At 42.3% G+C, this 12,253-nt stretch overlaps 1 protein-coding gene across 5 annotated transcripts in view; it reads left to right on the top strand.

Moving 5' to 3' along the window:
* The window catches only part of DPP8 (dipeptidyl peptidase 8), a 41,501-nt gene extending 29,740 nt beyond the window's left edge, over positions 1-11,761 (top strand). For 3 of the 5 annotated variants that reach the window (XM_077829359.1, XM_077829357.1, XM_077829360.1), the window contains 6 exons: positions 203-348; positions 1,055-1,201; positions 2,125-2,277; positions 4,720-4,862; positions 5,563-5,674; positions 6,613-11,761. In XM_077829359.1, the coding sequence (XP_077685485.1) occupies positions 203-348; positions 1,055-1,201; positions 2,125-2,277; positions 4,720-4,862; positions 5,563-5,674; positions 6,613-6,735 (824 nt within the window). In that variant the 3' untranslated portion in view covers positions 6,736-11,761. Of the gene's footprint in view, positions 1-202; positions 349-1,054; positions 1,202-2,124; positions 2,278-4,719; positions 4,863-5,562; positions 5,675-6,612 lie in introns of those variants that run through there. The other 2 variants (XR_013347417.1, XM_077829361.1) reach the window with 2 other exon arrangements.
* The last annotated feature ends 492 nt before the right edge of the window (positions 11,762-12,253 follow it).

The raw sequence follows: 12,253 nt of genomic DNA, 5'->3' as shown, positions 1-12,253 counted from the left end.
AGAATTAATCCAGGGAAATCCTATGGCCAGTGCTATACAGGAGGTCAGACTAGATGATCACAATGGTCCCTTCTGGCCATAAGACACATGACAACAATCCTGCCTCACACTGGCATCATCTGTAGTGTGGGCAGGGTTGTGAGCTCCCTCTGTCCATCAGGTCCTTGTTAAAATGGGCCCATTTCTTCTTGCCTGCCTGCAGGTCCTCTTCCTGACTATGTTCCCCCGGAAATCTTCTCCTTTGAGAGTTCCTCAGGCTTTACACTGTATGGCATGATGTACAAACCTCACCACCTACAACCTGGGAAGAAATACCCCACAGTGCTCTTCATATATGGAGGGCCGCAGGTGAGTGCAGTGTAATAGAGGCTGATAGAAATACCTGCTAATTTTTGTTTCTTGTACTTGCTGTTCCTGAGCTGGGACTGGGGGCCGGGGGTTGACCCTGAGTGACTATGAAACGGACTTAAAGCATTTTCTGTAACTTCATTTTACTGGTGGGGGAGAAATGCACACCGTCTTCAAGGTAGTACGGTCGGAGGGATAAATCTAATGTGGGACAGCAGCCTTGCAAATCACCATGAGGATTTACCATCCCAGGCACAAAACGATTTACCTGGGCCCTGGAAAACCCAATATTTCATATACCTGGGAGCAGGGAAAAACTCTCCTTGGATGAGGGGGATGAGTAGAATTTCGGAAGGCTGCTGAGCAGCACTGAACCTGATCTGTGAGTCTCAAGGGGAAGACGTTGGGCAGGCTAAGGGAGGAGAACCGGTTGGCCCTTATCCCTACAGAGGAGAACTCGGTATCACTGCACACGTGCATAAAGAGAGGTGCGAAGACAGGGCTCCTGGCTTTGTCGCAGCACCCACAATGAGGGGGTGAATTCAGTGTGTGCGTAACTTGAGCTGAGACACTGGGGACATTACCAAACAATCCTGAATCTCATTAAGAGATGAGCAGTCAGTTCTATAGCTTGTAGCCCCTTGCACTTATTTCCAGTGGTCTATCTGATGTTGCTCTGTTAATATTTCCAGTTGTCTTTTTCCAGGTGCAGCTGGTGAACAATCGGTTTAAAGGAATCAAGTATTTTCGCTTGAACACGCTGGCCTCGCTGGGTTACGTAGTTGTTGTAATTGACAACAGGGGATCCTGCCACCGAGGGCTTAAGTTTGAAGGTGCCTTTAAATACAAAATGGTAAGTGGTGGGATGTATGCCAGTCTCCCAATGTGGTTCTGAGCAATGCAGCCTGCTCCTTGGCTTTCAGATGGGGAGCCGGGGGGAGCGAGTTTTGGTATGTCATCCTACAGAAGAAGGCTAATGTGCTAGCTTGCCTTAGTACTCTGGCAGTGGTTCGTGTGCTTCTTACACAAAACTGTAGAGCCTTCCGCTCCCTGGGCTTGTGAGGGGGGTGGACACATCCAGCTGGTATGCAACTGGGCAGGAAAATGGATCGTGAGAGAGGATATAAAATATATAAGGGATCTAACCGGCTATAAGCCAAACCTCTGACATGAGCGAGTTAGTCCCTAACTTTCCATTGTGGAATTTCTGAACGTGCTCCTGCTGACCATGCAAAGGTGGGATACCTTCAGACAGACAATGGATCGCTGCACTAGGGGCATGGCGATTCCTAGGGTCCTGTTTGTAGAGGAAACCTGCTCAGCCAGCTATGGAGGGGAAGGAAGTGCCATCTTTGTGTTGCTTTGCAGGGATGATGTGCATGTGTTTTGAGGGGGGCAGTTGTGCCAGTTAGATGCACAGAGCCAGAATCTGGCCCTAGATATTGTAGAGGAATTTGTCTCTGAGGTTAAGGAAGTCCCCTTTCCACAAACAAGAACACCACAGGCCAGAACAACACACCTGTGAACATTTCCCCTGAGGAAGCTGAGCGGGGTGGAGGGAATGTATCCTTACATGCCCTCTGGGGAAGGAGCAATCCTTTGGTTCTGTGTTTGTGCAGCACCTTGCCCAGTGGGGGCCCAATCCTGGGATGGGGCTCCTAGGTGGTACTGCAGTAGAAATCATTAATCATAATATTCAAAGGTGATTGTTTTTTGGAAACTCTGAGAATCTTACTTTTGTCAAGAACTAACAAAAAAAAAATCTTTATCCAACAGGGTCAAATAGAAATTGATGACCAAGTGGAAGGGCTGCAGTATTTAGCATCCCAGTATGACTTCATTGATTTAGACCGAGTTGGCATTCATGGCTGGTCCTATGGAGGATACCTGTCTCTGATGGCATTAATGCAGAGGTCAGACCTCTTCAGGGTACGTTAATGTATCGTGGGCTTATCTCTGTGGCACAGGAAGGATGTTTCTTAATCAAAGTATATCTCCATGTCCCACGTGTGTTTGTAGATACAAAGATTTTTGAACTGTAAACAGTGAGTGCTATGCATGTGCAAAATAGTCTGGTTTTTATTGCATCCCAAGATACAAACAGTGGAGGGGCATAGGATATAACAAAGTTACCACAAAGTAAATTTCCATTTCCAGAGTACATTTCTACCTGGTATGGGGCTGAAAATATTTGAATTCAAGCTTTTGTACTTAAATATTTTTTTGAATATAGACAATATTCACTACGTTATAAAATTATTGCTTTCAAATTCAAGGTACCATATATTTTTAATCTGAGTTTCAGGACGTATTACAGTAAACGGATATGACTGTGTGTGACCTTGAATAAGTCATTTTGTTTTACTGTCTGTAATACGAGGATGGTATGTTCCTATACAACGGCATATTGTGATTGTCAGTTAGCGTTTGCAAAGCAGTTAGGCTTTGTTTGTTTATAGATTTTGTCTCTGTATAACTGTTGGTTGCAGTGTGATTTGATTTTTTTTTTTTTTTAAACAGATATAGTTATACCAATGCATCTCCTAGTGTGGATTCAGTTATACTGGTATAGCCAGTTATTCCCTTCCAATACAGGATTAGCTATGCTAGTGTAAAGTACCTTTGTACTGGGATAACTGTACCCACGCTGGGGGCATGGCTACACTGGAAACTTCAAAGTGCTGTCGCGGGAGCGCTCCCAGGGCTGCACTTTGAAGTGCGAGTGTGGTCGCACGCGAGCGCTGGGAGAGAGCTCTCCTAGCGCTCCTGGTGCTCCACCTCCACGAGGGAATTAGCTCCCAGCCCTCGGAGCCTGTCTACACTAGCGCTTTTAAGTGCTCTGACTTGCTGCGCTCGGGGGTGATTTTTTCACACCCCAGAGCCAGCAAGTTAGAGCGCTATAAAATGTAAGTGTAGCCAAGCCCTAGGGATGTTATACACTTTATACTGGTATTGTTAAAGTGATGCTTCTGTGTCTAGACAAGGCATTAGAGGGTTCTAAGATGAAAGGTGCTAAAGAAGTGCAAAATACAATTGTAATTATTGTCATTTCAAACTAACAGCATGCATTTTGTTCTTTGTGGCTCTTTTTGCTTCATTGCAATGTGTAAAGCAGGCCTGAAAGACCTTTAAAGTATTTATTTTACCTTCAAAAAATATTTGCAATGTCAAGTCTCTTTCCTGGTTTTGTTGGAGGTCTTCCCTGGAGCATCCTGACATGTGGCATGGTAGCTATCTCAGCCCTTAACTGAAGAGCCTGGGGTTGTCAAATCCTGGAGAGCTTTTTCTTCCAGGTATCTGTCAGGCATTTGGTGGACAGAGGTATTGCAGAGAAAAACCAGACCTTTCACTGGTCTCAATAATAACCGCTTCCCCTCTCGCTCGGGTTTCACTTCTTCAGTATAGTCCCTTGTTCATCCAAAGGGCCTTCAAGGATGAACAGGGTTTAAATTTCTAATGCAAGTCCTTTTCTACTCTGGGAGGGTTTTGCTGGTATGGTCATTCCAGTATAGCTAATGCGGATGCAGTTATATAGGTATAAAAGTGCTTATCCTGGTACCTCTTATGCAGGTTTGGGGAGCTGGTATAAACCCAATGAAAATGTCAGTAGAAGATCAGTCCCTCCCTCCCCCCAACCGACATAGCTATGGTGATAAAACTTGTATGTGTAGACCAAGCCAAAGGGTATGTCTACACTTACATTTTATAGCGCTCTAACTTGCTGGCTCAGGGGGGTGAAAAATCACCCCCCTGAGCGCAGCAAGTCAGAGCACTTTAAAGCGCTAGTGTAGACAGGCTCCGAGGGCTGGGAGCTAATCCCGTCTTGGAGGTGGAGCACCAGGAGCGCTGGGAGAGCTCTCTCCCAGCACTCGCGCGCGACCACACTCGCACTTCAAAGCGCAGCCATGGGAGCGCTCCCGCAACAGCACTTTGAAGTTTCCGGTGTAGACATACCCAAAGAGAGGCTTTTGGTGCCAGAGCCTTAGCTGGTGTAAATGGTTGTAGGGTCATGGCGAGTTATACAAGCGGAGTCCCTGGCCCTGTGTGTGTGAGAGGGAGGATGAGAGACATTCACCCGCCGCCCCTACCCCACCCCACCCCCTGCCGCCCATTTGCAGGTCACTTAAGTTTGAAAAGGTGCTTTGTTGCTTTGTGTTGGCTAATTATCATTGCTTTTTATTTTTGATTGGTTACCTTATTGTCAATGCAGTTCAGAGCAGGCTTTATCATTGCATTGGTTTCTTTTTGGAGTTCACAGTGAATATCCGTGGGAGTTAAGTGTCTCCTTTGGGAGATCACGGTTGGACGTTGTCAGTAAGATATGCCACCTGTATCCCTGTTTTATGCTGCTGATCTTGTTGGAACTTCCAGGTTGCCGTTGCCGGAGCCCCAGTCACGCTGTGGGTATTCTATGACACAGGCTACACAGAGCGTTACATGGGACACCCTGATCACAACGAGCAGGGATATTATCTAGGATCAGTGGCCGTGCAGGCGGAGAAGTTTCCTTCAGAGTAAGTTAAGTTCCCCCTCTCCCCGCCTCCGACCAGTGACCTTCAAACCTACACCCACGTTTTTATCTCCTAGTTCTTGGTAATTAAATGCTGAAACCATAAATGCCAGTATTAAACCACCACTAAATAAACTTGAATGAACATTTGCCTAATTACGGCCCTTCCAAGTAATCCATTTTATACTGGCTGTAATTAAAGAATATCTCTTATGCATAAAGAAATGGCAGACATAACTTCAATTATGTAATTAGCTCTTCAGTCTGAGCTGCATTGAACTAGGCAAAAAGTTATATTTGATAAAAATGCTTTATCCTAGATGTAAGAGCATATCCATTTGTATGTGTTTAGAATGCAAAAATCTTACTAAAGAATTGGTGTCCAGTGGCGATTTGAGCACATATAAACCAATTTTAGCATCCTCTCTCATCAAGTGTTTCTGGGGAGGTTAAAGTAGATATGCAAATATAAGGCCCAGTCCTGATTTGTATATGCAAAAAACTCCCAGGGAAGGAAAGCCTGGCATTGGAAGCCTGTGGAATTCCTGCTGGAGAGCAGTCTGCAGGATTGGGCCATTTGTTTTGCTTAAACCAAAAGGAGTGTGTTTTTATGGTTAATATTTTTGTAAGGGACTCGCACAGTTTGCAGAATGACTGGAAAATTCCAGGAAGCATTCTAAATGTTTTTCTCTTGCCTTTCTCAGACCACACCGTTTGTTGCTGTTGCATGGTTTCTTGGATGAGAATGTTCACTTTGCACACACAAGTATATTGCTGAGTTTTTTAGTGAGGGCTGGAAAACCATATGATTTACAGGTAAGTGGTTTCTAAACTGTGAGAACCTGGATATAAAATGATTCAGCTCTGCTTGAGTTTATGCTAGGGCTGAGGAAACCCAGACTGGAACACATGGAGTGTATTTGATCTGTTGTGGATCATAAACATCTAATGACAAGACTGGGGGATTAAGAGCCTGCTCTAAAAACTGAATGTTTTTTCCACTTCACTGCCCATCCTGACACTAATTTTGAGCTGAAAATATGTTAACATTTGGTTTAGCCATTTGGACTCATTTGTGTTTACACTCGCTTTGGATTTGGAAAAGGAAGGAAGTAGTTGTAGGTTTTTTCCCACCAAGTTCTGTTTTAAGGATAAATAAGAATATTGTAAAAGGGAAGCTTCTCCTTTGAGTGCTGGGATTTTGGGGTTTCAGTCCCTGTGCCAAGAAGAAAACATAGGCGTTCCCTAACCATGCTGCTCTACCTTTCAGCCTGCTGCCCTGCTCTTGGGGGAGGCAGTCCAAACACATACCCAACACCGACCTGCATCTAGCTCTTTCCTCTCTCCCCATCGCCCTTCCATCAGAGAGACGGGGACAATTTTATTTGTTGTTTTTTACTGCAACAAAAAATGTTCAAGTCATATATTGATCCAGCATTTTACTATAGAGACTAATGGTTTTTCCCTGCAAATGGGGTTCTCTAGATCCTGGGTTGCATCTACCCTCCCTTTCTTTATTGCTGCTTGGGAGAGGGGTGCTGAATCTCTCTCTCCTTCCCCCTCCCCCTCTATTGTAAGATGGAGGTCAGGATGTGGAAAGGGCTGAGAACCCCTGCTCTATATCAAACATTCTTCTCTAATCTCTCACACAGCTACTTGCCTATCATTGACCTGTGTCAGGTAGCTGGCTTCAGTGCTGCTGTTAGCCAGTTGTGTGTGCATGTGTGTTCACTGCTCTTTATTTTATATTTTAGATTTACCCTCAGGAGAGACACAGTATAAGGGTCCCTGAGTCTGGAGAGCATTATGAACTCCATCTGCTGCACTATCTGCAAGAGAATCTTGGCTCCCACATTGCTGCACTGAAGGCAATGTAATTGTGACCTCTGTGGAACTCTGGTACACTGGCTGTTTAACCAAACGAGGAAATGGATCTGTAGAGAAAATAGAACAGAATGTTGCATTTTGGTGCCCGCCACATATGCACGCACGCACACACCCACACGCAGACATTTTTTTTTTTTTTTTAAGTAAACTAGGTGCCATACAAGGAAACTACAGTACAATGGCCTAATAATTTAAAAATGGAAATAAAATCAAATGTCTGTGGCACGCAGCAGTACCATGCAAATTCTTTGGGGAAGAAGCTGAAAATTCGGTAACGCATTTCCACAACACCATATCTTCACCATCTGAAAACATTGAGCTGTGCGAGTCTAATTGGTGTATTTTTTTTTTTTCCAGTGTGTTTCTCAGTTTCTTACAAGGTAATATTGGATGATTCACTCACGTCATGGCAAAAATCTGGCTGGATGGTTACAACTTTGATAGCATTTTAAAATGTAATGTGTAATAGTTTATGTTTCGTGCAAGGGATGTCTGGCTCATTAGGAATTAGTTGCATATTAGACACATTATATAACCAGATGTTGGGGATAATTATTTTTAAAAAGAAACACTTTTAGCTGCCCCCTGAAGAAGTTTATAATTTGGTTTTAACTAAGATCAGGCCAGTTTTTTCAGTGAGCTCATCTCTGTGTAGTACAAATCTTCTGCTTTTTTCTTTTGTAGTGTGATAAACAGCTTGTACCTGATTTCACACAGGGAGGTGAAAAATGTATTTTACAATAACATGGGCAGAAAAGTTAGCTTTGGGTATGCTGAGAAGCAAACTAGTTTTAAGCCAAACAGCTGAAACTTTATATATTTCTCATATTTTAACAATACAGCCTATTCTCATGGACTTTCACCCAATGTGCATTTTGGGGCTGTTTTCAGAATGCTTTCCTATCTCAGCAGGTGGGTGTATAAATATTCCCCCATTAAGATTTTAAAATTCCAACACCCAAGTACAAGTGTCCACTGGGGAGTTGGTAAGATGGGGGCCTATCAACACTACATTGAAGCAATGCAAATTGTGTTTTATTAAATTTTTTTGTTGTCATTATTCTAGCATTATTCTCACATCAGTGCTGAGAAAGTATATTGTCCTAGTCACCCTGCTCCCGTATATATAGATAGATGCCATCACCCCTTGAGTCATCTCTAGCACTGCAGTGTAGCCTGGTCATATGCTGTCCGCCGAGAGAAACCCTTGTCCATGTTGCGTAAGGTAATGCTGCTGGAAGCTAGCACCCTGCAGTATAAAATCACATTAAAGCACGATTTTCTTTGCTAGTGTGGTTTTGGACGTGGCTGAAAAACGTAAAGTGTTTGAAAACACTTTTAAATTTCAAAATGTTGTTTAAACTAGAACTCCGTAGTCAAATTATTAGTTTTAAACCAGACACCTCTGCCTGTGGTTTCTGTGTTAACTTCCCATAATTTTTAGGTGCTTTCTTTTAAAAAGCCAAGAACTTTTTCCCCTTCTATTTTGATGCTACGGAGAGAGAAGCAGAGCAAGATTCTCTTTTCATCTTTTGAAAATTGGAGGCCCTGTGGCTTGTGTTCCTACTTGAGATACCCAAATATTGTCGCAGTGTGCTTTAATAACTTCTTTAGGTGAATGAATGATCAGCAGACCCTCGAACTCTAACATTTAAAGCAATAGGCCCTGACCTTGGTATTTGTGACACTGGTATTAACTGGGAATAACTCCACTGGGATCACCTGGATATCAGAGCTGTGTAAGAGTCAGCAGAATCAGGTCCACTGGCTTATGCTAAAGGTAGTCAAAGCAAACACACTTCCTGTAAGCATATACCGTTTTTTTCCAGATCTCTCTCAATTATTTTGAATTGAACTGATGGTATTTTAAGTCCTGTAATTTACACCATCAGCATATGGAAATAGGTTTATGGGTTTTTATTTTGGGGCACTGGGGGAATGTAAGGAACCCAATATCTACACTGTCTTCGCTGTACCAACAATAGCTAATTATTGTAACTGAAGTGAATTCCATTCAGAAAAAGCCGGCATTTTCAGCCATCCTATGGCATGTGCTGTAGTTAGTATTTACAGACAAGCTGGTACATTGATAAGCTTGAAGAATAACAATGCGTCAGTTAGTATAAAAACTATAAATTTGTTACTATGGTATCCCACCTGGTTCTTTATGTATTTATGCTGTAGTATATATACATATATCTATGGGTATGTCTGCACAGCAAAAGAAAACACAGGGCAGCAAGTCTAACAGCCCAGGTGAACTGACTCAGGCTTGCACTGCAGGCTAAAAAAGCAGTGCGGACATTCAGGCTTTGGACTCAGACTTGCACCGCAGGTTCTTTTGTTGCTGTGTAGACATACCCTGTATCTGTCCATAGATACCTATATGTATAAAATAACACACGGATGGTATCACGTTTTCCAAGGTTGTTTATATTTTGTTCAATGTTAAATTAACTGGTGTTTGGGAGTGTATTTTTGTTCTTCCTCCAGAGATTATCTCTTGAATATAAATGTATATGATTCTGAAGTAAAAATTGATTCTTTTGTACAAAATGGCCTCTATGGAACAGTGCTTACAGCAAAGAAGGAGTTAAATGGGATTCTGGTAATCAAGTCTAGATTTTGGTTTAGCACTGAACATGATAAAATTGCATACATGTAACTTTTTAATAATGCATTCTCTCTTTATTTTAAATATATCTTATATATCAGAAAACTATTAAAGTAGCAAGTATGTACTCTATTTATTTTGCAACATAAATTATGGTTTTCTTTTCTACAAAAATAATTTCCTTTACAGCTATCAGGCACTTTAAAACTCCATGTTTTCTTTCCTTGTGAAAATGCTGGAAGGATTTACTATCAGTATTTCGTAGTTCTGTACGAAGGATGCTTGCCACATGTAACGGTAATGAAAGGCATATCCCATAGGGGGTCTGATCCAGCTCCCATTGAAGTTAATGACCAAACTCCTGTTGATTTCAAAGGGGCACAATCAAGTCCATAGGGAATGAGCACTGCCTTGTGAAATACCAAATGTGAGTCCATCAGTAACTCTTGAAACTGGAGATGCTGCTCACTAGATAAGGATATTATATACTGATTGGTCTTGGTGGGACAAGCCACATCTAAGATCAGCAATTCTGCATCTGTTGCCAGCTGTAAGCCAGTCTTCCTATGCTACAGTATCTGTCCGGAGTACTGTGTATGATGGTAGTGTTGCTGCAGCATTTTGGATCCTTGGAATTGCCTAAATCCAAGTCCAGAAATCTCTGGATTAGGGAGATGGCACTTTCACCCAAGAAGAATTGCCCATGATGTTTTACATTTGGATTTATTTTAAATTGTTTTTGTTTGTGGACTTACTTTAAAAATTGCCAAGTGGTAATGCTACTTTAAATTTTAAGCAGGGCTAGTGAGCTCCCTAGGTAGAAAGTCCAAGAACAGAATATTCCATGGAGGAGAGATCACCACCTTGCCCCACAAAATAAATCCCTAGCTGAGGATGTCTACACAGGGATAAAAAAACCCGCCCGGCTGGCCCAGGTCAGCTGACTCGGGCTCATGGGGCTTGGGCTCCGTGGCTGAAAAATTGCTGTGTAGATGTCGAGCGTCCTAGCGTTTGATCTCCAGCCTGAGCCCAAACGTCTACAGAGATTTTTAGAACTGTGAGCCTGAGCCAAATGAGCCCACAGTTTTTGTTTTTTATCCCTGTTTAGACATATCTCTTGAGTTCAGCGGGGTTACTCTCAGCAATAACCACTACACCTTGTGGTATATGATAGCAAGATTGGGCCTGAAGTGTTGAGTGTAAATCTCTTTTCTATGGTAGCAGGTATCTTTGCATCTTACCACCCAATCCTGTGACCACTAAAATTCCACGTTTAACTTTTGCTGAAAAATGATAGAGCATTTATTAAAGGCTGGGTTTCGAAAACTGAGGGACTAGTGGTGTTGAATAGGGATGCCAGTGTACATATCTTTTGTCTGTTTTCATTGTTTGGAATTGTGTTTGGTTTGCCTCAGTGGGGACAGATTCTATGGTATAATGTTTTGAAGTGCTTTCCATTACTTAAGCCAGGAAATCTTCCTTTTAATAAAGAATAGAGGGAAGGCAGGGAACATTTTAGATTGGGGCAAGTAGTCTGCATTTTTTCCCACATTTCCAAGTATATCATTTGTATTAATATATATCTTACTCATTACCTAGAATTACTTCATTTTTATAAACTCAGTTTACTACCCAATATTAATTAATGAAACAATTAATTCTGATCAGGATGTGAAGCTTTGAAAATAAAGTACCTTAATTATAGTAAAATGGAAAACGTATTCCCTGCTAATAGGGGTATTTGGGATTAGTGTTAGCAAAGACTTTCCGGATGGGCTTGACACGTTGAAGGTTTAACTCTTTAGAGCTGTGTATGAGTGTTGTGTTGCATCTAGCAAAGAATCCAGCTGTGACATTAACTGACAAAATAGGGTCCTGAGACTTAACCTGTCAAAGTAAAATAATTGATTGTGTTTCTTGCTGATCTGTGTGTTCCCTGTGGAGAGCAATATGTTTTGCTGCTAGCATGACACTGAATATTGAGAGGGCAATAACAAGGTGGGGGAAAATCAGACAGATTAGAACACTGCCTTGAATTGCCTATTTACTTGAGTTACCAGACCCCTGTCAATACAAGTACTGTATCCTCCGGGGTGCTTTGGGCTGCCCTTATGAAAGGACAGGTCTTTTTGTGGTTTTTACTTCGATGTTCTGCACAGTAGAAGTTCAGGTGTTTAATTTTAGAACATGAAGTGCCTGCTGTTTAAGCGTTGACTTGTATTAACAAAATTGCATGTCTCACGCCAGTAGGTTTATGGGTTTCCCTCCATTTCTAGTTACATGGCTTTTAATCATGTAAAGTGGAAACATTAGTTTTGCCGCGTTTTATTACAAATCCTTTTTGTTGCAATAAAGATGCTGCTAAATAAATTGAACTAAATGTTTTTCTATTTTTAACTGTCTTTTCTTGACTTAGTGGAGTTTATTTAAGAGTATAATTAAGTCCCCACACTCCGATTCCACCCGGGAGAGTGGCAGTGATGTAAACTGTGTGAGCATGTTAAATACGAGTGATTTTCTTTCCTTCGTCTGTGACTAGGTAAATCAATGTAAATAGGAGGATTGGCACGGGCTTGGATTAACTACAAAGCATTTTCTGTTGGAACAAAAAGGGAATGAATTCAGCTGTCCTGTGCCGATGGATTCTGTGCCGTTAACAGCCCTTGCTAGCCACCAGCTGGTGCTGCAGCACAGGGTAAGGTGCCTCATTAGTCATGTTAAACACAGTGGGCCGGATCCACAGCTGTTGTCAACTGGCACAGTTCCATTGCCTCAGTGGTACGATGCTGATTTACATCAGCTCAGGATCTGGCCCAATGTGGGCATTGAAGGCCAACAGAAAGACATGCTGGAGCCTGATTCTGGTCTTGCAGGCATAACTGTATGTGACTGCA

Source organism: Eretmochelys imbricata, chromosome 10, assembly GCF_965152235.1.
Source record: "Eretmochelys imbricata isolate rEreImb1 chromosome 10, rEreImb1.hap1, whole genome shotgun sequence".
Lineage (NCBI taxonomy): Eukaryota > Metazoa > Chordata > Testudines > Cheloniidae > Eretmochelys > Eretmochelys imbricata.
The sequence above is the reverse complement of the archived record's forward strand: the minus strand, read 5'-3'. Positions and strand labels throughout refer to the sequence as shown.